This window comes from Mustela lutreola, chromosome 9 (genome assembly GCF_030435805.1).
Source record: "Mustela lutreola isolate mMusLut2 chromosome 9, mMusLut2.pri, whole genome shotgun sequence".
NCBI classification, from domain to species: domain Eukaryota; kingdom Metazoa; phylum Chordata; class Mammalia; order Carnivora; family Mustelidae; genus Mustela; species Mustela lutreola.
The window spans coordinates 27,866,906-27,891,461 of record NC_081298.1 but is presented as its reverse complement, the minus strand read 5'-3'; the positions used below and the strand labels follow the sequence as shown (position 1 = coordinate 27,891,461).

At 49.5% G+C, this 24,556-nt stretch overlaps 1 protein-coding gene across 3 annotated transcripts; it reads left to right on the top strand.

The window, feature by feature from the left end:
• Positions 1 to 21,781, top strand: FKBP1A (FKBP prolyl isomerase 1A). 3 transcript variants are annotated; one of them, XM_059133708.1, is made up of 5 exons: positions 223 to 417; positions 518 to 565; positions 15,489 to 15,601; positions 18,708 to 18,872; positions 20,661 to 21,781. In XM_059133708.1, the coding sequence occupies exons 1-4, from the start codon at positions 381 to 383 to the stop codon at positions 18,834 to 18,836; spliced, it is 327 nt and encodes a 108-aa protein (XP_058989691.1). In that variant the 5' UTR covers positions 223 to 380; the 3' UTR covers positions 18,837 to 18,872; positions 20,661 to 21,781. The 3 variants fall into 3 exon arrangements, with proteins under 3 accessions (XP_058989688.1, XP_058989691.1, XP_058989689.1); XM_059133705.1 differs by lacking the exon at positions 15,489 to 15,601 and having other exon boundaries at positions 1 to 417; XM_059133706.1 differs by lacking the exons at positions 223 to 417; positions 518 to 565 and adding an exon at positions 11,545 to 11,734.
• The last annotated feature ends 2,775 nt before the right edge of the window (positions 21,782 to 24,556 follow it).

Below are 24,556 nucleotides of genomic sequence, written 5' to 3'. Positions count from 1 at the left end.
AATCCCATTTCCCAGATGCGGAAAGCTGGGGGGAGAGAGGCCCGTCAGGCCGGGAGCACGGGAAGGGAAGGGTCGGGGGAGCCACGACCGCCCTCCAGACGGCTGCATCCGGAGGCCTCGGGGCCGCCGGGCTTCCGGTCCCCCAGCCCGCCGACCGGGCTGCGGGGACGTGCGCGCCGTGTGGGGCGCGCACGTAGGGCGGGGCGTGCGGGGGCGCGCGCGTGCGCAGGCGAGGCGCCGAGGGCCGAGGCAGAGTCGGGGAAGCGCCGCCAGGTCCGCTGTGGGTCCACGCCGCCCGCCGTGCAGCCCGCCCGCCCGCGCGCCCAGCGTCCCCTGCCGCCGCCGCCGCCGCCGCCGCCTCCGTCTCCGCAGCCGCCGCCATGGGAGTGCAGGTGGAGACCATCTCACCCGGAGACGGTGAGTAGGCGCGCTCGGCGGGCCCGGAGTGCCCCTGCCGCCGCGCGCATCCGCTCACCGCTCCCGTCTGTCTGTCTGTCTGTCCTGTCTGTCTCCTCAGGGCGCACCTTCCCGAAGCGCGGCCAGACCTGCGTGGTGCACTACACGGGTGAGTCGGCGGGCTCGCGGGGTGGGAGGTCTCGGCTCGGGGCAGCTGGCCACGGCGGCCTTGGGGGCAAAGGCCCGGGGCGTGGTGGCGGCGGCGGGGCCCGCGTGGCCCAAGGCGGAGGCCTGGGCGGTGGCAGCGCCCCAGAGGGGGCGACCTCTGGCCAGCCGAACCCGGGACGGCCTGAGCCGGCGCTTTCGCGCTTCCGGAGCAGTCCTGTGCCCACTGCACAGATGGGGAAACTGAGGTTTTGGGGAGGTGAAGTTGCTGGCGCAAGGTCACATGCTCCAGAACGGGCAGCGCCCTGGCAAGGGACCATGAGAAAGGATTTGTACCATTTCTGTGTCCCGGGTGACACCCTGCCTCCCCTTCCGGCTCTCCCTTGGATGGAGATAAGAAGGGTGAAGTAATTTCCACTCTTTGGAGCTGCTTCTTTCGAAGTCGAGATTCGTACCTCCGCCGCGGCTGAAGAAACGCCCGGGTTCCTAAGGCTCAACTGCTTTGGCTCAACCTGGCTTTGGAGGAGCTAGATCCGCCCCGTCTCCTTCCTCTTCTGACTTTTGAGCCACTTAGAAATCCAAGCCTCAGTGGCGGTGAGGGCCCAGGCTGACGGAACTTGTAATTTAGCCTCCCCTGCCCATAACTAGGCTTTCTCCCACCCATTTTAAAGACAAAGAAACTGAGGCTCTGTTAGAATAACAAACCGTAATGTAAGCCAAAGGAGCCTGTAGACCTTCAGCCAGAATTAGACTTTGCCGGAATTCAGACTTCAGAGTGGATGCCTTGAGACCCATCTTTTACTCCATGCCCTTACAAGGTCCTCCTGGGTTGTATTGGGGGGGGGGGGGGTGGAGGCTGAGCAGGCAGGCGGAGACTCCATGGCTGTGGGCTGGAGGTTGGGGGGGTGATTGGTGTAGCCACAGTTGTTGATCTGAATAACCTTCCCTCCCCCTCCTCCTTCCCCTTTCTCCCCTTTCCCACCCTTTCCTCTGTTCCTCCTCCCCCTTCCTCTGTTTCTTCTCCTTCCCTCCCTTTTCCTCTTTCTCCTCCTCCTCCTCCTGGGTTAGTAGGCTGTGAGCAGTTAGGACCAAGCTGCTGAAGGATAAGCTTCTACCCTTCTCTCCCAGATTATGGGGGAGCCCTCTGTTAAGGGAAATGACTTTCATAGGGAAGGAAGGGAATGGCACCTCACATCTCCCTTCCCGTGCCCTTTTACTTATTTGGCTGTATTATTTCTCTGGCTCTTCTCCAGGGGCAGAAATGGGGGCAGGGGGTAGAGGGAGTTAAGGACTAGAACCTTTTAAAAGGCTACCCCAGGAGGAAGTATTGAAACCCATCTTCTTAGGGAACTTTCTCATGCCTGTGAGATGAAACTGGAAAGTGCTTTTGTGCTTTTGACATTTTAAATGGCTTGCTTTGTAGGCCATGGTCAGCACCTGAGCCTAGGAGCTCTAATGGAGGAAATCTTGTCAGTTTGGTTGCTTTTGATCAGTGGGATGAAAAGAGTAAGCGTTGCCTTTTACAGTTCTGGGGTGAGTGAGCAGTTATTTTAGTTCCCACAGCCACTTGGGGCAGACACTGGGACATGGGTGAGGAGGTGACTTCTCCCACCCCCATTTGATAAAGTAGCCACATGAGGATAATTGGTTATATCTTTCTCACTCCCGAGTCTGTGCCCCTCATCCTTGGCTTGCCCATCTTCTGGTGCTGAAGGCAGGATTGGATCCATAGCCTGAACCATGTTTCACTGTGCTTTTTGGTGAAACGTCCCCACACAGCATGTCTGGAGCCTTTGCTAAGAGAACAGATGGTCGTGGGACCCAGAACACCATCAGGGCTCCCAGTGCCTCTTCAAGTCTGTGTTTTCCTTGAGGGTGGCACCCACCCACACGCTCTCAGAACAGCAGCAGGACCCTGGCATGCATTGGGACAAAAGCTTTCTTTTTCATTTCATTTTTGATAAGCTCTACAAAGGCGCCTCAGTGAGAAGCCAGCTCTGCCTCTTGCTCACAGAATAGGCTGTTCTTGGGCAGGCGGCTTTGTTCCTGCGGGTCTTTGCCACCAGCCTCCCAGGAAGAACCTGTTTGAGACCTGTGGGGGTGTGAGAGGAATGGGTAGGCGCTTTGAGATTTCATCTGTAGCAGCAAAGGCTTTCAAGCCTGTGGGAACAGAATTAATCTTGAGGCAATATGATGGGGGTGGGGGAGCACCAGAAGGACTTGAGGGTCTTCAATGGCGGGAAGCCCACTGGGCCTCAAGAACAAGAAGACATTCTCGTAACGCTCCTAGTTTTCATCCCTGTTTTTCTCTGTCTGGCTGCGTCAGTATTCCCTTGTCAGACTTCTTTCTCTCTGCCTTTTCCCAAGTGGTGGATGTTGGAAGTCCCCTGTGTGCCCTTCCACCCCCATGCCCGGTTTCTCACATTGCTTGGCTGTGTGGCTCCAGTGATTACAATTCCTAGGAGGGAGAATCTGACTGACCCAGGTTTGGGTCAAACACTGTTGATCCGGCCTGCTCTGGCCTGCTGTCCACTGCTGCTGATTCCCGGGGCAGGTCCAAAGAAACAGCAGTAGAAGGAAGGTAGCCAAAGTCCCCGGTCAGCCGCCGGAGGTGGGCATAGCACAGGCTGACTTTCACCACGTGGACCTTTTGAGTGCTGCTGGTGGCTGCCGGTCATAGCCTTGAGGCCACTCTCAAGGCTCCCTCTGGTGCCTTCTGTGACCTCTAGCAGAGCACAGCACGCACATGGCCTCGGAGAAAGGCCTGCCTCACCTCTCTGCGGTGCGAGAAGGGAAAGCGAAAACTTTTTGCTGTCCCCAGCCAAGGACCTCCTAGTAGCACGACAGGCACTGAGGTGGGAGGAAGGAGGTGGAGGGATAGCCTGCCAAGTATGTGCCTTGAGGATCAAGTGGATTCCCACAGCTCCTTCCTGGCCTCCGGTAGCTCCGTCATTGTTCTTGTCAAGCTTGTCCCGACACACAGCTAGGCTTATGTCCCTTTTGCTCCTGTCAGCAGGCCACATGCCTGCCATTGTCAGAGCAACCTCAAGTGGATTGAAGGAATTCTTTTTTTATCCTCTTAAAAGATAGTTGACATTTCGCCCTTGGGATTGGGTTTAAGTTGTCAGTAGCCTGGCTTCTAAATGAGAAAAAACCAGGCGTCCCTCAGCCTCACCTCCTCAGTGGGTCCCCTTGGAGGGCAGCTGAGGGGGCCATTCTTCTGCAGCCCCGTCTGCAACCCCTTGCGTTTCTTTCACCTCTCTGTCCACTCCCCTCTCGGCTTTATTCCACGCACCCCGCTGCTGCGCATTTCTTGGCTGATCCGGTGTTGGGAGGAGGCCCAGCAGAGGCTCCTCAGGCGGGTCTGGTCCCACCCCCACGCCACGGTGTCTTCAGTCAGACTGGCTGTCCTCTTCCTTTTCCTTCCCACAGCAGGTGTTTATGGAGCAGCAGCAGCAAGCCAGGCACCGGGGCCATGGCCAGCGAACTACAGAGGCAAAGGCTAGATCTGGCAGGGTTTTCCTGGGGTGACGAGGCTGCTGGCTCGCAGGTGTGTCAGGTGGCAAGAAGCCCTGGGGAGAGGTGAAAGCAGAGTGCAGGCCTGCGGAGGGAGTGCTGCTTTTGTGAGGGTGGTTGGCAAAGGCCTCTGACAAAGTGGCATTTTAAGTGGCACACACTAGCAGTGTGCTGCCCAGGGAAGGAGTCTTCCAGACAGAGGGCCTGAGGCTGGGGCATGCTTGCTGTGCTTGGGGAACAGCAAGGAGACCAGGGTAGCTGGACTGGACGGTGGGAGAGGAAAGCGGTGGGAGAAGGAGGTGATGGTGGGGCCTTGCAGGTTGCTAGAAGAGCATCGGCTTTCTCTCTGAGTGAGGCGGCAGCCGTTAGAGGGTCATGAGCTGACTTGGATTTTCACAGGCCCACTTCCTTCTGGCTGCTGTGTGATCATGGAACTTTTGAGCGCAGGGTGAGAAACAGGGTTCTGGTTGTATCCTGGGTGTGTTGTGTGCCAGCCTGGCCAGGAGGGAAAAGGTGGTGGACAGTGAACCCCAAAGGCGATGTGAGGTTCTTTGCTGGGTTTCAGATCTTGCCTCTACCATGTAACAGATCAGAAGAGCTTGGGCAAATTATTGCGCTTGTCTCAGCTTCTGTGTGCCATCCGCTGGGGGCGAGTACGTTCACGGGGCTGCTTGTGCCTCGGGCATGGGGTGATGTGTCCCCGCTGGTCCTTCGGCCAGCCAGCATCACCTGGGATGCCTAGAGTGGGAGAGAGGCATCAGCACTCAGCTCCTGGAGTGGCCCAGGCTGATGCAGGACAGCGTTGGGGCCAAGCCCCAGCCTCCATTCCTTCACACGTAGGGAAATAGGCACTGATAAGAGACACAGATCTGAGTGAAGGTTCATGTTCAAACAGGCCTGCACGTTACCTACAGAATAGAACATACTGGCTAAGAAAGTTGCAGCCCATATGCTAATTGTACCTACCGAGGGAGGTGGTTAGCATTCGTTTCCCTTTCCTTGTTTCTTGGTGGGCACGAGAGAGCCTGGCTGTGTAAGTCGAGGTGCCAGTCCTTTTTTTTTTTAGTTGAAGCATCGCTGACATGCATTTCATTGGTTTCAGGTGTACAGCACAGCAATTGAGCAGTTCTGTGCTTTACACTGGGTCTCCCGCTGGCATCGCTGCCGTCCGACGGTGTCCATTCTTTTCTCCTCAAGTTTCCTGAACAAAATGGGGTTCTAACATTTTGGAAATAGACTTTGCTGTGGAAGCATTCTTTTCTCTCCTTTGGGATTGTGATTACCAGCATACGTAGTCACGCAGGTGTCCTGTTCTCTCCTTGCACAGGTGAGAGCAGAAGGCTCACTTGAGCGAACTGAAGGCCCCATAGCATGCTTGTGTGTATGTGTGACTCTTACTTGTGAAGTTTTCAGACGTAGAGAAAAATCAAAATCAATACCCCTGTACCCACTGCCTGGATTCTATGATGTATGGCGTTTCGTCCTGTTTTGCATTTCTGTCTTCTCACAGAGGGGACACACGTGTGCGTACAGTCTCTGGGTTGTTCATAAGTCAGTCCAGCTGCAGATGGCCGGCCGTGTACCTCTGAACACTCGAGCTTGCTCTGAGAAGGAGAATATCCTCCATACCCTCCTACTGGTCCATCTAAGAAAACTTGAAATGATTTAATAGTAGCTAAAGCCAAATTCATCTTGAAACCACCCCAGATGTCATTAAAGTGTTCTATTTTTTTGTAGCCAGAATTCTTTCAAGGTTTACTCATTGCACTTGGATATTGTGTCTGGGATCAACCTAGAAGAGTTCTCACACTGGTTTTCTTTCTTAATGACCCTGGGTGTTCAAAGAGAGCAGGCTTGTTACCATCTGAATGCCCACCGTCTGTTTCCTGATCTGCCCCCTGGTTTGTCCCCTGGTTTGCTCCTGGTGTTGTGGGACTCCCTCCTGTTTCTGGGGACGGCTTCCATGCTTCACACACGATGCCTGGCACACCGTGGTGAACACCCCTGTTTGGATCTTTTCTGTAAAGGCGCCTTTTCCCCTTTGCAGGAAGCCGGCCATTTCTGGGGTTCTTGGCCCTCCTCCCTGGGCCTGGTCCTCATCCACTTCCCACCTCTGGCATTGACATCGTTGAGGATTCTTGCCGGAAGACACCGTTTCATCAGCATTTACAGACCGACAGTTTTAAAATTCCTTTATACCTTCTACATTTATCAGCTGCTGTTCTATAAAATAGGGTAAAAGCTTAATTCTTTTCCTTCAGTTATCAAATACTAAAGTGAGAAATCTGTTGTCATCTTCCCCAGTGGTGACAAATGGCTCTCCCCACCCCCATCAACTTTTTTGTTTTTTGTTGTTAGTATGGTGGAGACTCATAAATTCCCTCAGGGCTTAAAATAACTGATATTCCTTATTCTTTCTGATAATCACATTGTCCCAGATTTGAGGAGCCCCTTTGGACTGCCTCCAGTACCTTTTTGATAGGCTCCCTTATTCTTTAATCAGTTCCTTGGTTTCCCTACTGTGGTCCTGGTCTTAGTCGTCTCTCCAGAGAGCTCTGGTTCCTTTCAGTGGGTCTCATGGACTTTTTTTTTCTTCATTAACAGCTTTATTGGATATAATTTATATACCATACAATTTACCCATGCATTCAGAGGCTTTTTAACTTGAATGTTTTTGGTGGTTAAAAACTGATTTTTGTGGGATGCCTGGCAGTAGAGGATACGACTCTTCATATTGGTGTAGTGGTTAAGCCCCGTGTTGGGTGTGGAGACCCACTTAAAAACAAACTGATTTTATGAAGTGCTGTTGGGTTCCTTGTAGCTGTAAACTAGGGATCGCCTGTCTGCCTTGGGATTTTCTCCAAAAATAGTATTGTCACCTGCTGTTCCCCTGGAAAAGGCCAGGGGTATTTTGGATAACTTAGGCGTATACTATCCAGTTCTCCCTTTGGTGCTCATGGTGATGTTTGTGTTTTTTTTCTTTTTTCCTCTCCTGTCTTTTACCTACTGAAGAACTCAGCTGAGTCCTTGTATTCCTTCCCCAGCTCCCCTTAACTTTGGGTAAATTCTAGCAGTGCAAAGCTGACAAGGAGGAGGAGGAGGAAGGGGTGGGGCATAATCCACTCCTGGGTGCTGCCGGCTCTGCTCTCACGACCTTTACTCTTCCCCTCCTAGGAGGGAGCTCTCTAGCCCTGTGCAGAGCAGCTCCCACAGGGCCACCACTCCCTGCCACAGGCAGGCTCTTCTCTCTCACAGCCTCCAGGGTGCCCCTCATTGAGTGTCCCCTGACTGACCCTTGACTAAAGTGATTCTTCAGACATGCTCACAGCACATGCCTCTGATTGTCCAGTAGAGTGCCTGTTCCTTTCCTTTGTGGCCTTCCTTGTAGTCAGGCTGCGGATGACTGGTTGTCTCCACTCTTTCCCCAGCAGACTGCAGGCCTCGGGAGACCAGACCCATACTGGTGGTGGTCTCCAGGACCTCTGCCCCCTGCATCAGTGCCTGGCATGGAGTTACTCAGGACTCTAGCAGAACAAAGTCCACATTCATGTTATATTTGGTATAATATTTCTGTTTCGTTTTAAGTTAGAATAAGAATGAGAATATTTATGTTTTGGACTTTGCCCCCATCACTGTGGATTTATAAAATTATGACTACTTCCTCTCACACCTACTACACGCAGGCCAGCATACCAAGCCCTTCCTTCAGTCATTCAACAGATGTGTTAGGAACTGGGGAAAGCCTTGGCCTTGCCTTTGAGGTGCTTACCTTAAGGGAGTGCCTTTCCCTGTGCCTGCTTTTACAAGACAGGTGCCTTGAGCAGCCCACACCTGAGGTAGAAGTGCCACATGGTCTTGGACAGTGTATGCCTCAGGCTGGGGAGAAAAGAGCTGGCTACGTGTGTGCAAAGGCCTGGAGGGGGAAAGGGTACCTTTGGTTTTTCTGCAAGTTCTTATTGAGCATCTTGTGCAAGGCACTGTTCTGAGCACCAAGAGTATGGGAACAAAGAAGACCTAACACAGTCCCGGTCCTCACAGATCTTACACTGTAGTTGGAAAAACAGATAACAGATATATTAATAAGCAAAAATATATTGTACATTAGCTAGTAAGTGCAAAGGAGGGGGCAGGAGAAGTCTGAGATTTAGATGGACCTCAATGAGAAACTACTTGAGATAAGACATGAAGGAGCTAAGGGAGTAATCCATGTGGCTCTCCCGTAAGAGCATTTTATGCAGAGGGACCAATAGAGACAAAGGCCCTGTGGTGGGAGTAACTCTACCGGTGTCTACAGAGAACAGAAGGAAACCGTGTTCTTGGAGTGGAAAGTGTGAGAGTAATCAGAGATGAAGTCAGCGGCATGCCAGTGTGGGGTGGCAGCCTCTCCAGGGCTTCTAGGCCATTTTTAGGACTTTGGATTCTATTCTGAGTAAGATGGGGAGTCATAGGAGGGTCTGGAGCAGAGGGGAGGAATAGGGTCTGACTTGGATTTTAGAAAAATGTCCTTCTAGCTGCTGTGCCAAGTTTAAACTGTAAGAGAAAGAGGGCAGAAGCAGGACCACCAGGGAGGGGAGTACTGTAATCATCTGGAGCCAAGCCCCAGAACTCACGCTTTTACCCATTATACCCGATGGCTTCCCGCCTCTGCATTTTCTGGAAAACAGGAAAAAAGAAAAGCTAAAGATCATGCATATTTCTACCATTACCAAATGGCCACTATTAAGTATTGTTTTCCTCTGTGTGTCTTCTCCCAGCCCCATGACATATAATGTGGCTGTCCTTTTATTTGTGTTGTGATAAAGTGGGAAATGGCAAGGTGTGCCCACAAGGTCACACATTCTGGTTTGTGTTCTGGGATCCTATGCGTTCTTACCCTCATGGGACATCCTTTGAAAATATACTTTTGGCACAGAATCGAAAAAGATTTAGCAAAAGGTTAGGAGCATTTCCAGATAAAAGGTGGGCTATGTTCTTGCACTCGGTTTGTGTGATGGGGAGGAAGAAGCTGGCTCCCTCTTTGGGTAGGCACATGACCTCTGATCGTACCACGTGCGTGGGGTTCTCAGAACTCCCAATTCAGGAAGGTTACCCAGGGAATGCAACCACAGAGGCCTGGAAATGGAGCATAGACCTAAGCTTTGGATATGTATGTCTTAGCTCCCGCAGGGTGGAAAATCTCTTTTTCAGGTCATCATGATGGGGACAAATGGATAGCTGATCATAAAAGTGACATGGCTTCTCTAAACATTTTATTTTATTTTATTTTATTTTATTTTATTTTATTTTAAATCCAAACATGAATCACTTGCTAAAGGCCATGCCTTTCTTGTAGGATGGCTCTTCTCATAGAGTTTCCTATCAGAGTTCTTGGAAAAATCTGATTTTATATTCTTTTAAAGTCAAGACGGTAAGGACTATTAAGAGGTTATATCAGCGGCAAACCATTCTGGATTTATTTATTTATTTTTTAAAGATTTATTTATTTATTTTTAGAGACAGCGAGGGGTGGGGCGGGGGGGGTGGAGAGAAATCCTCAAGTAGATACCCTGCTGAGCGAGAAGCCCAGCGTAGGGCTCAGTCCCAGGACTCTAAGACCATGACCTGAGCTGAAATCAAGTCAGACGCTCAACTAGCTGAGCCACCCGGGTGTCCCAAAAAAGATTTCTTTCTTTAAACATACATTAGTCTCATTGACACACATTTATTCATTAGCAGTATTTTTTGTGACTTGCCTTTGTTGAGTCTTTCCAAAGGGCCAGCTAGGACCACTCTTTTCTCTGTTTACACTCCTACTTCATCCCTTTCCATACTATTTCTGTTTCTGTACTCAATAAGTATAACTGACATAAATGAGTCTGAGAGTAAACATAGCTGACCGGCCCTAAGGATAAAATGCACATGGGCAAGAAGAATCAGGTGGTACTGGAGACAGGACTGAAGGCTCATTTGCTGGGCTGGAGCTGTGCATGCTGTGGTTTGTAGGAGTCTTTGGCGAGGCAGTTGAGTGAGAGGTTGAGGGAGCTTCTGTATATAATAAGGAGGAAGGGAAACAGCCCGGCCTGGGTCACTCTGCCCATTTGCACCTGGGTCAGCACATGTATTTGGGAGTGTTCCAAGTGGCTTCAAGTGTAAACCTTCAGAAAGATGGGGGACTTTCACTTTGGTTCCCCCTTCTCCATTCAACCATTGTACTTTTGTACTTAAGAAAATACCTGTTGAGTGGAAAGCAGAAGTCCTTTCTCCGCCTTGCAGCTGTAAATAGCAAAAGCTTTGGCAAGTTTAGAGTGTGGGATGTTCTGTTTTGTTGTTGTCATTGTTGGATTTAGGTTTGGGCTTTTTGTCTTTAAGACTCTCAGTAGCTTGAACCCTGTAAAATGCTGCTTACGAAAACCACCTGCAGAGATTCCAACAGCAACTGAAAACCACAGCGTGAGTCAGAAACTGGAGGTGCCACAGGTGCAGGTGTGAAGCCAAGTGTGAAGCTCTCACAACAGGTCCTTCTGCGGTCGCCCTCCCTACCCTGGAGAGGGAACAGGACTCTCTGCCTTCCATGATGCACTGTTGCATTCTTAGTGAAATCATAACCCCGTGGTCCTCTTCCATCTCCAGAACCTGCCTTTGGGTCTTCACCACTACTTCTGTGACTTGGACCAAGTACCAGGAGCATAGGCCATGGGTGCTTTGCTCAGCAGCCCCTGGCCAGGTCTGCCTTTCCTGGTTCCTTCTGAGCGAGCAGGAAGGAGTAGGCTACTGTGGGGGAGTTGAACCTGAGAGTCTTCTCTACATCTTTTTTTTTGCTCCCTCTCTGAGGATTGGAGTCTGGTTCTTCCCCAGAAGAACAACTGAATTATTGGGGAGGCAACTCATAGGAAGGGGACATCCATGGTCTCGCCACCAGAGGCTGCTTCATAGTCCCTCACACAACCATAGCTTATGGTCCTTGTGCTTTTAGCTAGAGGCCCCTCAAGTTTTCACATTTTTTTCCTCACTGATTAGTCATTTAAAGGTGCTGAAAGTGAAAACTGTCACCCTGGGATTACCCCTCCGATTCTTCCTACCACACGGAAGAGGTCTAAATATGGAAACCTCATGCTGTCCTGCTGGTTCTTACAAGTCGTGCAGGCAAAGCCTGTCTCGAAGTGGGCACGAGTGCTGCTAGCACGGCGGGGGCTGGGGTTGAGGTGACTGCTGCAGGGACGCAGGACTCTGAGGGCCGCTCTCTGGCCTCAAGCTGTGTTCAGTCAGGAGAGACAAAAAAGCCATTTTCAAAATGGAGAATACAGGGCCGTCCCAGGCAGTCTGTGGGTCGTGAGGCCTAGGTTTGCGTGTAGTCAGAAATGAAATCCATCAGTGCCACCGACAGAGGGCCACGCTGGTGATGGGTTTTGCTAAGAGCGGCCTCCGGAGCTCGGAGTGTCAGCTGTCGTGTCTGAACTGTAACCTCAGTTGCCTTCTCTCATCAGAGCGTGCTTTCTCGAGGAAATGATGGGACTAGCTTGGCAGGTGGTTTTGCTGTTCAAGGGCTCCAGGTCTTGGCACAGATGTCTGGAGTTGAAGTGGGAGCTGCGGCTGAGACTTGACGGGCCACCTGCTTCGCTTGCTCCCTCGCTTTACAGAGGAAGCACCTCACCGCCCACTACCGGGTTGACTGCAGGAGGTAAACACGTGTAGGATTTTAGTGAATCCCACTTTTATTACTTTATTCTCTTTAAAAAAAAAAAAAACCAAAAACCCAGTTTTGTAGAGGCATAATTGACATCCAGTGGCCTGCTTACATTAAATGGTTCAATTTCCTAAGTTTTGATATGTGTCTTTGCCATTCTTTGAAACCTCCTCTTTCTATCCTCCGCCACCCCTGGCCGGCTCTTCTCAGCAGAGTTTGTGTTTTCTAAAAGCTTGTATACGTGGAATTGTACAGGGTATAGACCTGTGTCTGGCTACTTCTGCTCAGCATAATTATTTTGAGATTCTTAGGTCATTCCGTGTTAGCAGTAGTTCGTTCTTTCTCACTGCTGAATAGTTTCCTGTTGTGTGGATGTACTTGTTTATACATTCACCAGTTGGCACTTGTTTGGGTTGGTTCCGTTTTGCTATTCCGAGTGAGTTTGCTGTGAAGGTCTCTATGTAAGTCTTTGTATGGCTGTCATTTCTCCTGGGTCTTTATCCAGGATAAATGGACCAGTCAGGTCATATGGAAGGTATTTGTTTAACTTAGGTCCCCAACCTGTTTCCCAGAGCGGCCGTTCCATTTTATAGTCCCATCGGCAGCGTGTCGGAACTCCAGTTCCTCCACATCCTCACAGAGCGTCACGTGCTCGGTCTTTTCAGTTGTACTCATTCTAGTAAGTAGTGGTCGGATCGCCTAGTGGTTTCATACACGTTTTTGTCATGACTAGTCATGTCGAGCATCTTCTCATCATGTGCTTACTTGCCACTTGGCTATTTTTTTCAGTGAAGTATCTGTTCACATCTCTTGCCCTTTTTAAATTGAGCTATTTGTTTCCTTGTTGTTGAGTTTTGCGAGCTCTTCCTATATTCTGGACACAAATTCTTTATCAGATAGGTGCTTTTGCAAAGATTTTCTCCCAGTCTATGGCCTGAGTTTTCATTCTCTTAAAAGTATCTTTCAAAGTGCTGAAGTTGTTAGCTTTGATGAAGTTCAGTTGATCCTTTTATGGATAGTGCTTTCTGGCCTCATATCGGAGAAATTTTGCCTGACCCACAGTCACAGACATTATTTCCCTGTGTTTTCTTCTAGAATTTTTATAGGTTTATGTTTATGTTTAGGTCTGTTATCTGTTTTGGATTGGTATTTGATTATGATGTGAAGTGCAGGTCCAAGGTTTTACTTTTGGCCTGTGGGTATCCAGTTGTAGCAGCCTAATGTAGTTGTCATGTCTGCAGGTTTGGTCTGACTCTTTGTGTCCTTCCCTCTCTGTCAGTTTCAGGGTGGTTTCAGTTGATTGATTAGTCTCCTCATTTTGGGTCGTGTTTTCCCTCCTGTTTGCATGCTTGGTAATTTTGGGTGCTTGACATTGCAAATTTTACCTTTTGGGGGTGCTGGATATTTTTATTCCTATAAATCTTCTTGAGCTTTGTAGTTGGAAGCACATAAGTTATTTGGAAACAGTTTGATCCTTGTGGGTCTTTTATGATTTGTTAGGTGGGTCTGGAGCAGTGTTCAGTTTGGGGCTGATTATTCCCCACTGCTCAGATGAGATCTTCTGGGTGTCCTACCCAGTGCCTCATAAACCAGGATTTTCTCCAGTCTGCCTCGTTGGAACAGTCACTGATCCCAGCTCTGTGTAAGTGCTGGGTACTGTTCTAATTTTGGATAGTTCTTTTCCTGGCCTTAAGTAGTTTCCTCAGACACATGTGCTGATTAGTATTCTGTTAAATACTCAAGAGGGACCTTCTGCACATCTCCGGGGATTTCACTCTACACCTCTGTCCTTCCTGGTTTGTGTCCTTTGGACTCCAGATGCCTTGAGCTCCGTCCAGGTCCCTCTCCCTGGAAACGCCCAAGGGTGTAAGCTGGGCGGTCCTCAGGCTGGCCTTGTTAGTTTCCCCTCAAGGATCGCTCTCCTTTACTGCTGTGCCCAATGTCTCAGAAACCATGTTTTAGCTGTGGTGGGTGTTGCTTCTCTGTCTCGCAGGCCCCACTATGCACTGACTCTGACCTTGGTCAGGTTAACTAAGCCTTGGAGTTGGTTTCCTTATTTTTGTTTTAAGCAGGCTTGGGTGCGTGGCTGGAAAGGCTTTCTGCCTGGTCAGAGAAAGGATTCTCAGACTCTGGACTGCTCATGGCCTACTCTCACCCTTAATGCAGGGTTCCAGAAGGTCAGGTTCAGTGTATGCAGTAGAGCTCGTAGGGGACGGACTACTGTGAGAGTTGTGGAGGGCAGCTCCCAGCTGCTCATTTATAGAAGACTACTCGAGTGCTGCCGTTTGTCATTTCTTTCATCAGGCCATGATTGTATGCTGGTAAAGAGATGAGATCCATATACACACCAGCTTGCTAATTGTGGGGCACCAGTTCCTGGCTCCGCACTGACTTGGCAGGGGTGGATCCCCGCCCTCCTGTCTACCTCTCAGGCCTCGGCCCCCGGCTCCAGACTTCAGGCGGCGTCAGCACCCACTCTGCTCAGGACATCTGCCTGCCTTCCTGCTCTGTTAGGACAGCAGTTCCCGTCCCCGCCACTGCCCATTTCCTATTTTGTCAAAGTTCAGCTCTTCTGGCGGCTCTGATAAAGCTCTCAGTTGATCTATGCTTCCCCATCCCACTTGCAAGTTTGACGTTGTTTTTCATGCTAGGGTTTATGTTAGGATTTCCCTCCTCCTCTAAAAACATCCGAACACAACAGAATTCTGTGTTTTGCTGGGTCTTCCAAGTGATACTTAGAACCATTGTGGGCTTCCACCCTCCGCCTCCAGGAAAATCTGCTTTGTGTTAGTTGTATGTGGACACCTGGCTTACCCCTTCCAGTGTGGGATGGTGGTTTGACAGTTCAGGACCTCAGTGACGGCTGTCTGGTTGACTCTGGCTTCCAGAGAAGCCACCACGGCAGTCCTTTCTCAGCGAGGAGTGGCAGAAATCTGTTCCTCTCGTGGCACTCGCCGTCTGGCATCTCCATCTCTGGAAGTCCCCCTTCCGGTAGAGGCTGCCCCGGTGCTTTGTCTGGCTCCTGGGGTACTGGAGAAGTTGGACGAACATGGCTTTTGGATTTATAGTCTGGCTTCACTACTCAGCAGGTTGCTTCACTTCCCTCTGCCTCACTTCCTTCTGTGAATTGGGGACGGTGCTGCGGGAGGACTGAGTAGGTTCATGTATGGAAAGTCCCTGACTCCGAGTGGCAGTCCGGCCCAAGTTCTGCTGGAGTTGGGAGTTCCCCGTGGAGAGGCTTTCAGTGTCTTTTCTGTTGTCCTTTCCCTGATTCTGACACCAGCTGGCGTCCGGACGTCCAAACCGTTCAGTTCAGTTCTGACACCACCCACGTTTCTGTAAAAGGGGATGGGTGAACTGAGGAAGGCCTGTTGCTTCTGGCTCGCGTGTGACTGCCAGCCGCTGCATGTGCCTAAAGGGCCCACAGTTGTTCTTAGCCTGGGAGCGTGCTGGAAATCGATGTTGGGAGCATGCGCGCTTGCCCATTCTCACACCTGGTGGTCAGCCTACTGCCTGGAGTCGGGCAGAACGTTCACAACCCCGGGGTAGAGGGACTATCCCAGCTCTGTGGAGGGCCACTGAGGACACAGGAAATCCTCCCTGGACGCCACACTTCCTCCTCAGGCCTCCGGCAGCCCCTCAAGGCCCTTCAGCGCCAGCATCCGGGATGGGCGCTCCGCTGCCGGCTTCTGACTCGCCTCACGTCATCACTCCTTGTTGCTCATGTTACAACTGCCCTTTTTCACAGGGATGCTTGAAGATGGAAAGAAATTTGATTCCTCCCGGGACAGAAACAAGCCCTTTAAGTTTATGCTAGGCAAGCAGGAGGTGATCCGAGGCTGGGAAGAAGGGGTTGCCCAGGTATGCTCTCATTTGTTTTGTTTTCTTTCCTGGTGTCTGCCTTTTAAATGATGCTTGTGGGTAGGACGTTCATTCAGTTCAGAAACAAACAAAAATAAAAGGTGCGAGTGGAAAACTTCACTTCCATCTCACCCCATCTTGCCAGTCCCCTCACCCCCAGCAACTCATGGTTTGTTTTGTTGTTGTTGTTGTTGTTGTTGTTGTTGTTTTTTTGGTAGAGTTTCCTTAAGCATTCTACGAAAGCATACTTTTCCCCTTTTTTGCTGTAGTCTCACACAGTGTTCGACACTTTGCTTTTCCATTTAATCTTTCACACTTTATATATCCGGACATAAGAGGAGGACGCTCTCCTCCCACATGCCCTGAGGCGGGCATGTTTTGTTTGTTTCATCGGGACAGTACCCTGTTGACGGTCAGTTCCAGTATTTTGCTATCATGAACAGTGCTGCAGTGATGAGTCTCATGTGGACTGAATTTTACATTTGTGTCCATGTTGCCACAGGCGGGTTCTCAGAAGGAGGGGTAGTGGGTCACTGGCTATGTGAACTGTGTTTTGACATTCTGTCCAGTCGCTGTCCCTCGGGATGACCCCGAGCTGCCCCCAGTGGGCGGGCTGTGAGGGTGTTTGTCTCCTCCCAGCCCCGCCAGCAGCGTCTTGTTCAACTTTTGGATTCAGGACAGGACGATGAGGGGAAACTGTTACCTTGATGTGGTCTTAATTTGCGCTTGTCTAATTGCTGGCCATGCTGTGTCACACCCCTTCTGAGAGCTCATGCTCTTGGAGAGAGGCATTTTGTTTGCCTTGTGTCTGTTTCCTCAGCCTTCTCTCCCCATGTGTGTAACCAGGTTTTGTTCTGCCAACACAGCAGAATTCCCAGTGGACAACAGGGGACCCGGGGTGCCAAATTCCAGTTGGGTTCCAGCCTTCCGTCAAGCCCAGGAGGCTTTCTCCCAGCACTGATCAGGTTCCGGCGTCCTGAGACACGGGGCTTTAGAGTCAGCCCTGTGTGAGGGGCCATCAGTCTGTTTCCCTCCCACCGAAGAGAACTGAGGGGTAACCGAAGTAGAGGGAAAGAGGTCTTTCTCATTTCCAGAATACACATTGCTCTGCTTCCTCTAGAAACCATCACTGATTTATCTCCCAGTGACCTGCTCAACTTGCAGAAACTTTAAGCCATCCCGCTCCCAAGTGTCTAGATTTCTGTTCTGCAGGGTAGAGGGTTGGCAGTACAAGAACGAGAGGATCTTTGTGGTTCACTTCCCTTTGGAAACCTCTGTCCCCGCCGCCTGCGTCTGGCTGGCTCTGGGTCTGTAGCCCATCCCCCACAACCGTGCCAACCATTGTCCACACCACAGCCATCTTCTGTGGCACTTCCGACACTGGAACAATAACTGTGTTGTGTTCCAAGAGATCTGGCGGCCAGCGAGATAGTGTTATCAGCCTATTTTACATCCCAGGCTTGGCGAAGCCTGACCGAGTGTTGGGGAGATGCCTAGTCTACCCCTGGACCCAGTGTGCTTGGGGGTCAGTCCCAGGCCTGTCACTTGGGAGAAGTCTGGGTGGTCTGAGACCTGCACAGAGCACCTTTGAAACTCCACAGGATATTTCTTTGAGTGAGTTAAAAGCACAGGAAGAAGAGGGTTTGTCTTGTGCCCCTTTTCCCTTTCTTTTGATATTGTTGTTTTGCTCTTACGTGTTTACAGGTGTGCAGTCCTGCCATAGGTGCTGTTTGGGCAGCTTGCTTGTTTCCCGTCTGTGTCTTTGCCATCTTTCCGTGTTAGTGCACTCAAGGCTGCTGTGTTCTTTCTAGTGGCTGACCCATGGTGCATATGGGCCTGTGAAACCGCTCCCCTTGAAATGGGCATTTGGGTGGTTAGTGGAAGATTCTGGAAGTGGAATTGCTGGGTAAAAGGACACGACTGTTTTGAATTTCATTAGATTAAACCATATGCTTTTAACTGCCTACCACCCTGGTCCAGTGTGTCCCGGTTTCTGAAAGGAGATGTGGGGAGCACAGGTTCTAAGTCATATCAAGTTCTGAGCACAGCCTGTGGCTCCGTCTTAGCCGCTGTCTCTGGGGCCAGGTCATAGAGCCAGGAGCACACCAGGAGGCTGAGCAGAGTGTGCTGGAAGGACAGACACACAGCAGAGTGCCTGCTCACCATTCAGAAAATACATATGGAAACTTATTTATATATTCGATTAGGAAATGAAAAAGCACAAATGTATTTTTTTAAAGGTTTTATTTATTCAAGAGCATTAGTGGGGAAGAGAGGGAGAAGCAGACTCCCCGCTTAGCAGGGAGCCCCATATGGGGCTTGATCCCAGGACCCTGAGATCATGACCTGAGCTGAAGCTGATGCCCAACTGACGGAGCCACCCAGGATCCCCAGTACAAATGTGTTTTTAAAAGTCAAAAATTTCCCTCCATCCTGGCCACTGTACTCTGTTCTCCCCATGGAAAAATGCTGGAATTGTGTCCTTCCAAAGGTGTTTTCTGTTTATATAGGCAAGGTGCAAATATATAAATGTTTCCCTCTTTTTCATACAAATGGTAGTCTACTATACCCGATATAGTAGACATGATATATATAGTAGACATATAGACATGATTGTAAAATCTGTCTTTTTAAAGTTTTTCTGTATGAGCATAAGTATAAAATATGAAAAGTACAGAAGAGTAGACTACCCCAAATACTGCTTTCTGTGTATATGTTTTCTTTTAAAGCGGAGTTTTGGTCAGAGTGCTCCTTTTTTAAGAGCATGGATGCCACTTAACACGGCTCTGAGTGACAGACTGCTGAAGGCCTGAGTGGTGGCACTGACACAGTACCGGCTGCCTGGGGTCAGGTCAGGGAGGCCTATGCAGGAAGGTGCGTGTCATCGGACTTGGGCCCTGCAGAGCCAGATGCAGGGATTGTGAAGCCTAATGGCCAGCCTCCATGTTCTGCACTGGGAGGTGCCCAGCCCCCAGACCAGCCACACAGTCACTGGCATGTCTGAGTCCTGGGACGCTGCCTAAGGGACACCCCAATAAGCAGCCCTGCTTCTTACAGAGATAGTTGGGGAGTATGTCCGCTTGAGTCTTTCTTTTTATTTTCACAGATGAGTGTGGGTCAGAGAGCGAAACTGACCATCTCCCCAGACTACGCCTACGGTGCTACTGGGCACCCAGGCATCATCCCGCCAAATGCCACTCTTGTCTTTGACGTGGAGCTTCTGAAACTGGAATGACAGGAATGGCCTCCTCCATGAGCTCCCCATTCTTGGGTAAGGCAGTGAATGTGAAGGGTCTTTTCCTACCTTTGTACCTCCCATGTCACACCCAGTGCTTGGTGGGTAGCAGAACCAAAAATGCCATGGGTTTTCTTTCCCCCTACATTCTTGCTCAGTTGGGTAGCCTTTCAGTTTGAGTTATTAGTGTACACCTTGAATGTAAAAGTTGGTCACACTGTGGAAAGGGATGGCGGATGCTCTCCAAAAAACTCATTGGGATGGGGCAGCTGATGGTAGCCATTTCAATGAAGGATGTTTTATATTTAACTTAGAAACTAAAACTGAGTTGGGAACTGGAAACATAGCCAAATTTATAATGGCAACATTTTAGTTCTTTAGAAGGAAGGCTGTTGAGGACTGCCTGCTGTGACGTAGTACACGCAGCCCCTCACCATGTAGAGAGAGGCCACTGCCTGAGGGGGTGTGAGAGAGGCACTGTCACCTGGCGGGCTGCCGTGGGGCCGCGCCCAGGACACTGGAGCACATAGGCCCACTTACTGTCTGTGGCTGGAAGAGTGAGGCGGGCTGGGGCGCTTGTGAAGTATAGAGGTGCCCTCAGTCCTAAAGAAGAGATCTGAGGGGTTGCTCAGCCTTCCTGTGTAATAGGTGAGGGACCTGAGGTCACTTGAAGTCACTTCCAGGCAGTGGCAGACTAGGACTGGGAAGCCAAACTCAGTGGCTTAATGGCTCATAACTTTTCGTGTGGGTATCAGAATCATAAAACACATGAATGCTGGCCCCAGACTTCTAGGTTTGCCCCCCTCCTGGCCCTGGAACCAGAGGACCACAACCCGGGGCTGGGTGAGAATGCTTTTGTTTGAAAGCTGGGACAAGTGGCTGCCGGCCTATCTCTTATAGTCTAACTTGTGCTGCTATGGACTTCTTTAAATACAAGGGCTTTTAAATTCTTAGCTGTTTTTTCTCTCTTTGATTTGAACCGTATATACCTGGGTCAGGTTTGACGACCCTGGCTTCTCTGCTTGTCATTCTCACCAAGAGGGACCTCTTGACATTTTACAGAGCCTCTGTCTGCCCAAAGGTCTACACCTAGTCCAAACCCACTTTCCTGTTCTTTGAGAACTGAATCCTCTGGACATAAAACTGTTTGAAGGGAGCCTTGGAATTACGCTGATTTAGGTACAGGCATTCTGTAAATCTGATAGGATGAAGGGAGGGGAAGGCAGGGAGAGAGGGCTACAAGTCACCCTGGCCAGAGCCTCCCCCACATCGCCAAAGAACATCTCAGCTTCTTGCACAGGTCTTAAGAGAAAGCCCAAGGCCAGACCTAGAAAGTCGTAGGTTTGAATAAATGAATAAAGAGCACAGACGCTTTCTAAATCTCTTCAACCTGAGGGATGTACCAACTTAGTGCCACGCACACAGAAGTCACGCAGGAAGACTCAGTTCAAAGACTGCCGATGGCTGGGCCACACCTGGGACCAGTTAACCGCAACCACTAGGAGTGGGAGCCCAGCAGGACATGCTTTTAAAGCCCCAAGTGATTCCTGTGTGCAGCCACATTGGGAGACCCAGTGGTAATGGGGAACTGGACCGTCACTGCTCTCCTCAGCAAGGTAGACGGCACCTTAGCTTAAAAAAGGAGAGTGCTCTGGGAAGCCAGTTCAAGCCCAGCAGGCTCTCCCCAGCTGGAGCGGAGGTGGCTTGTTCCGGGTGAGACCTTGCAGCTCCCCGGACTTGGAATGGCTGATGTCCCATGCCTGTCCTCAGCATGCATACAGAGCACCGTGTTGCTGGAACTGACGGATTTTCTGTTCCCAACAGATGTGCCGCAGAGGGATGTGGCGCCCTCAGACGTGCGTGCATACGCGAACCCGGACGGAGCTTTTCCTGATGTTCCACTACACTCTTTGTCTAAACATCGACCCCGACTGAATGTGTTCTGTCACCCGGCTTTGCTCTTTCCCTTTTTCCTCGTATGTGTGTTGACCTAAACTATATGCCATAAACCTCAAGTTACTCATTTTATTTCGTTTTGTTTTGGGGTGAAGGTTCAGTTTCAATCTTTTGGATCTAGGTTTCCACTTAAGTATTAGTCAAGTATTAACAGCACAAGTAATGAGTTAACTTTAGAATAGGAATTGGTGTCGGGGTGGGGGGGGAATGCAAGAATCTTTATTTTATTATTATTTTTTTTTTGGATGAAATTGTTATCTATTATATATTAAACATTCTTGCTGCTGCGCTGCAAAGCCATAGCAGATTTGAGGCGCTGTCGAGGGCCGAATTACTCTCCCAGTTGAGAGATGTCCTTGGGTTGTATTAAAAGCCCGACCTAAAACTGAAGTGGTGGCCGGGGGGAGAGCTTTTGCCTCCACTGCCCTGCCCCAACCTCCCCTTAAACCCTCTGCCTTTTGAAAGCAAATCGTTCTCACTGCGATGTTGGACACTACAGGTATCTGTCCCCAGGCCAGCAGGGACCTCCGAAGCCTTCTCTGTGGCCTGGCTTTTATTTTATTTTTTTCTCTCCCCATCCTGTGGTTTTTCTAAAGGATATTCAGGACTTTTGTAATCTCAGCTGTCCAAGCTCCACTTCCCAAATTTTAAGAACTTTAATCGAAAGTTTAAATTGAAGGTGCTGTTTGTAGACACTTAACACCCAATGAAAGCCCAGCCATCATGACAAACCCTTGAGTGTTGTCTTGAGAAAATGATGCTGGTCATCACAGCTTCAGCATCTTCCGGTTTTTGATGTTCGGCTCCCCCTGCTGATAATCAGAGTTTCCCGGCTTCCTCTCCTCCCCCTCTCACCCCTTTGCTGTCCTGTGTAGTGATTTGGTGAGAGAAATTATTGCTGCCTACCCCCCCACCCCCACCTCCCCGCACTACGTATGAGTTTCAAGTTTTATTATTGCAATAAAAGTGCTTTATGCCGGCTTTTCTCAGCCCTGTGTGATCGTGATTACTTTCAGGTGCCCTCCGGGCCATTTGGTATAGGGGGGTGGGGTAGGGGCTTTGTCAGTGGGGATGTCGTGGTCGTGTCAGAGATTGGGGCTAGGCAAAAGAACTGTAGCAGTAATGTCCTTCCCTGTTGGCCCTTCTGGGGTGTCAGGGTGAGAGGGGGTAGGTTTGCATCTTCTCTGGTGGAGGAACTATCAGGCCCACCCCCTACCGCCCATCATCAGATGTTTTTTAAATGTGTGTTCTGGGTAGAGCGTTTTGCTGAGTTCTCTGGAGTTAGCAAGAAGTGGGAGATGCAACCGGCTTTCAAGAAACGAGCCACTACCCGGTTGGAGATGTGCTGCAGCAAACTGATAGAGGGTTACGCAGGGAAGGTGGGGGTTTTGAATTGGTGTTCCTTGGTGCCATTGGTGTAGAAGTTCTTTGTCATGTGGGCAGGCTAGTTAGTTCTGGTAGCTTCTCTGGCCCCCACCCTGTGTGTGCTGGTAATACTCCCCTCCTCCCTTGTGATGGAGACGGTCAGTAGTACTCCTGCACCTGTCAAAACACGACCCATCCCTTTATTCATTTAAGTCACTGAAGTGATCTTGCGGAGTCATCACTCCTTTTTTCCAAAATTCCCTTATAAAAATGGTCAAACAACACAAGATTTTTATAGTGATCACTTGTGTACTCCCCACCTAGCTTCTACCATAAATACGTTACTGTACCTGCTTATCACCTATTTACCCCCTAACCTTAACCCTAATCCTTCTATAACACATTTCAGGATGGCAGACATCACAGTTCCCTCTAAATATCTGTTAGAATTTAGTATTTGTTTATACTCTTGCACCCTACAACACTATCAGAATAGAGACCATGACCACTAGCTCAGAGAATTCCTTTATGCCCTTTCTCAGTCCCCACTGGCTCCCCAGAGTCCGCAGCCGTTCTGTTTTCCTACTCTGGTATTGCCTGTTACTTCTGAATTAGATTTAAAGGAGATCTGTACTAGGAGCTCTTGCATTCAGCACCCAGTGTGATACCTTCACTCAGAAACACAGGGGTGCTGTTAGTTCTCACTAAACTTACTAAAGTTAGGCAGGACTGTGACTAGGTTACAAGGAGAAAGGGACTTTGCAGATAGGATTATGTGGTGGACCCTGAAATGGGGAGATGATTTCAGGATTGGATTTCATGGATTGTGTGGGTGGGTCCAGCATAATCACAAGACTCCTTAAAAACATCTGAAGATGCCTTGCTTGCTGGCCTTGAGGATGGAAGAAGGGACTAGAAGCCAAGAACTGTGGTGGCCACTAAAAGCTGGAAAACACAAGGAAACACTTCTCCCACGGGGCCTCTGGAAGAAACCAGCCTGGCTAACACTTTGGTTTTAGCCCAGTGAGACCCATTTTGGACTTCTAGCCTCTAGAACGAAGATGATAAATGTGTGTCGTTTTTAAGCCATGAACTTTGTAGTAGTTTGTTACAGCAACAAGAGGAAACTAATGTGGAGACTTTGTTTCTCTTTATTTATTTATTTATTTTTTTAAGATTTTATTTATTTTGACAGAGATCACAAGTAGGCAGAGAGGCAGGCAGAGAGAGAGGAGGAAGCAGGCTCCCCACCAAGCAGAGAGCCGGATGTGGGGCCTGATCCCAGGACCCCGGGATCATGACCTGAGCCGAAGGCAGAGGCCCTAACCCACTGAGCCACCCAGGCGCCCCTGTTTCTCTTTAATTTAAATTTTAAAATTTTTATTTTATTTTTTTAAGATTTTTAAGGGGCACCTGGGTGACCCAGTTGGTCAAGCATCTGACGCTTGATTTCAGCACAGGTCATAATCTCAGGGTCCTGGGATTGAGTCCCACATCGGGCTCCACGCTTAGGGTGGAGCCTGCTTAAGACTGTTCCTCTCCCTCTCGCTCATGCTCTCTCTCTCTCTGTCACTCAAATAAATAAAATCTTTTTTTAAAAAAAGATTTTTAGTTAATCTTTGTATACATCATGGGGCTCGAACTCAAAACCATGAGATCAAGAGTTGTAGGCTCTACCTATCCAGCCACCAGGTGCCCCTCTCTTAGTTTTAACGTATAAGTTTTTTGTTTGTTTTTTTAAGGTTTATTTATTTATTTTAGGGAGCACAAGCCAGGAAGGGCAGAGGGAGAGAGAATCTCTAGCAGACTCCATACTGACACAGAGTCCAACACGGGGCTCAATCCCACAACCCTAGGATCACAACCTGAGCCAAATGAAGAGCCCAACACTTAACCACCTGTGGCAGTCAGGCACCCAGCTATATTGTCTTTATAACTGGTTTGAAGAGGGCTGTAGGTAAGATCAAATGAATATACTAAATTTACTTAACCACCTTGCTGAAGGATAAATTTTGTTTTTAGAAAGTAAAATCATGACTCAAATACAAAACAAGTATGTTAAAGATATTATTTGTTCATCAAGGAGAGAACAAGTTAAGATGTTTTAACTGGTTCAAAGGAGAATCCAGAGAACAAATAAAAATATAATTAGCCCAGTAGGAATGCTGAAAAATTTGCTTTAGTAGATACATAGCTGGCAGAATTAGCCAGTATCTACTCAATAATAATCAGTTACATTTAGGACTTTACATGGTGCAACTTGCATATGTATGGACAGGAATCACCTGTTTCCCTCGATTTGCATCATGATCAAGTAGCTTAAAAGCACTCTTTAAGTGCCAGCAGGTTGGGGGGACTTGTTTCAAAGTCTTCCACGCTGTTTCCTGATGCACTGTTGT

Excerpts from the sequence above, each read along its gene's own strand:
- FKBP1A (XM_059133705.1), top strand. The coding sequence starts at position 16 with ATGCGGAAAGCTGGGGGGAGAGAGGCCCGTCAGGCCGGGAGCACGGGA. Across the intron at positions 418-517 it reads GACCATCTCACCCGGAGACG|GGCGCACCTTCCCGAAGCGC; the intron begins GTGAGTAGGCGC and ends CTGTCTCCTCAG. Across the intron at positions 566-18,707 it reads CTGCGTGGTGCACTACACGG|ATGAGTGTGGGTCAGAGAGC; the intron begins GTGAGTCGGCGG and ends TTATTTTCACAG.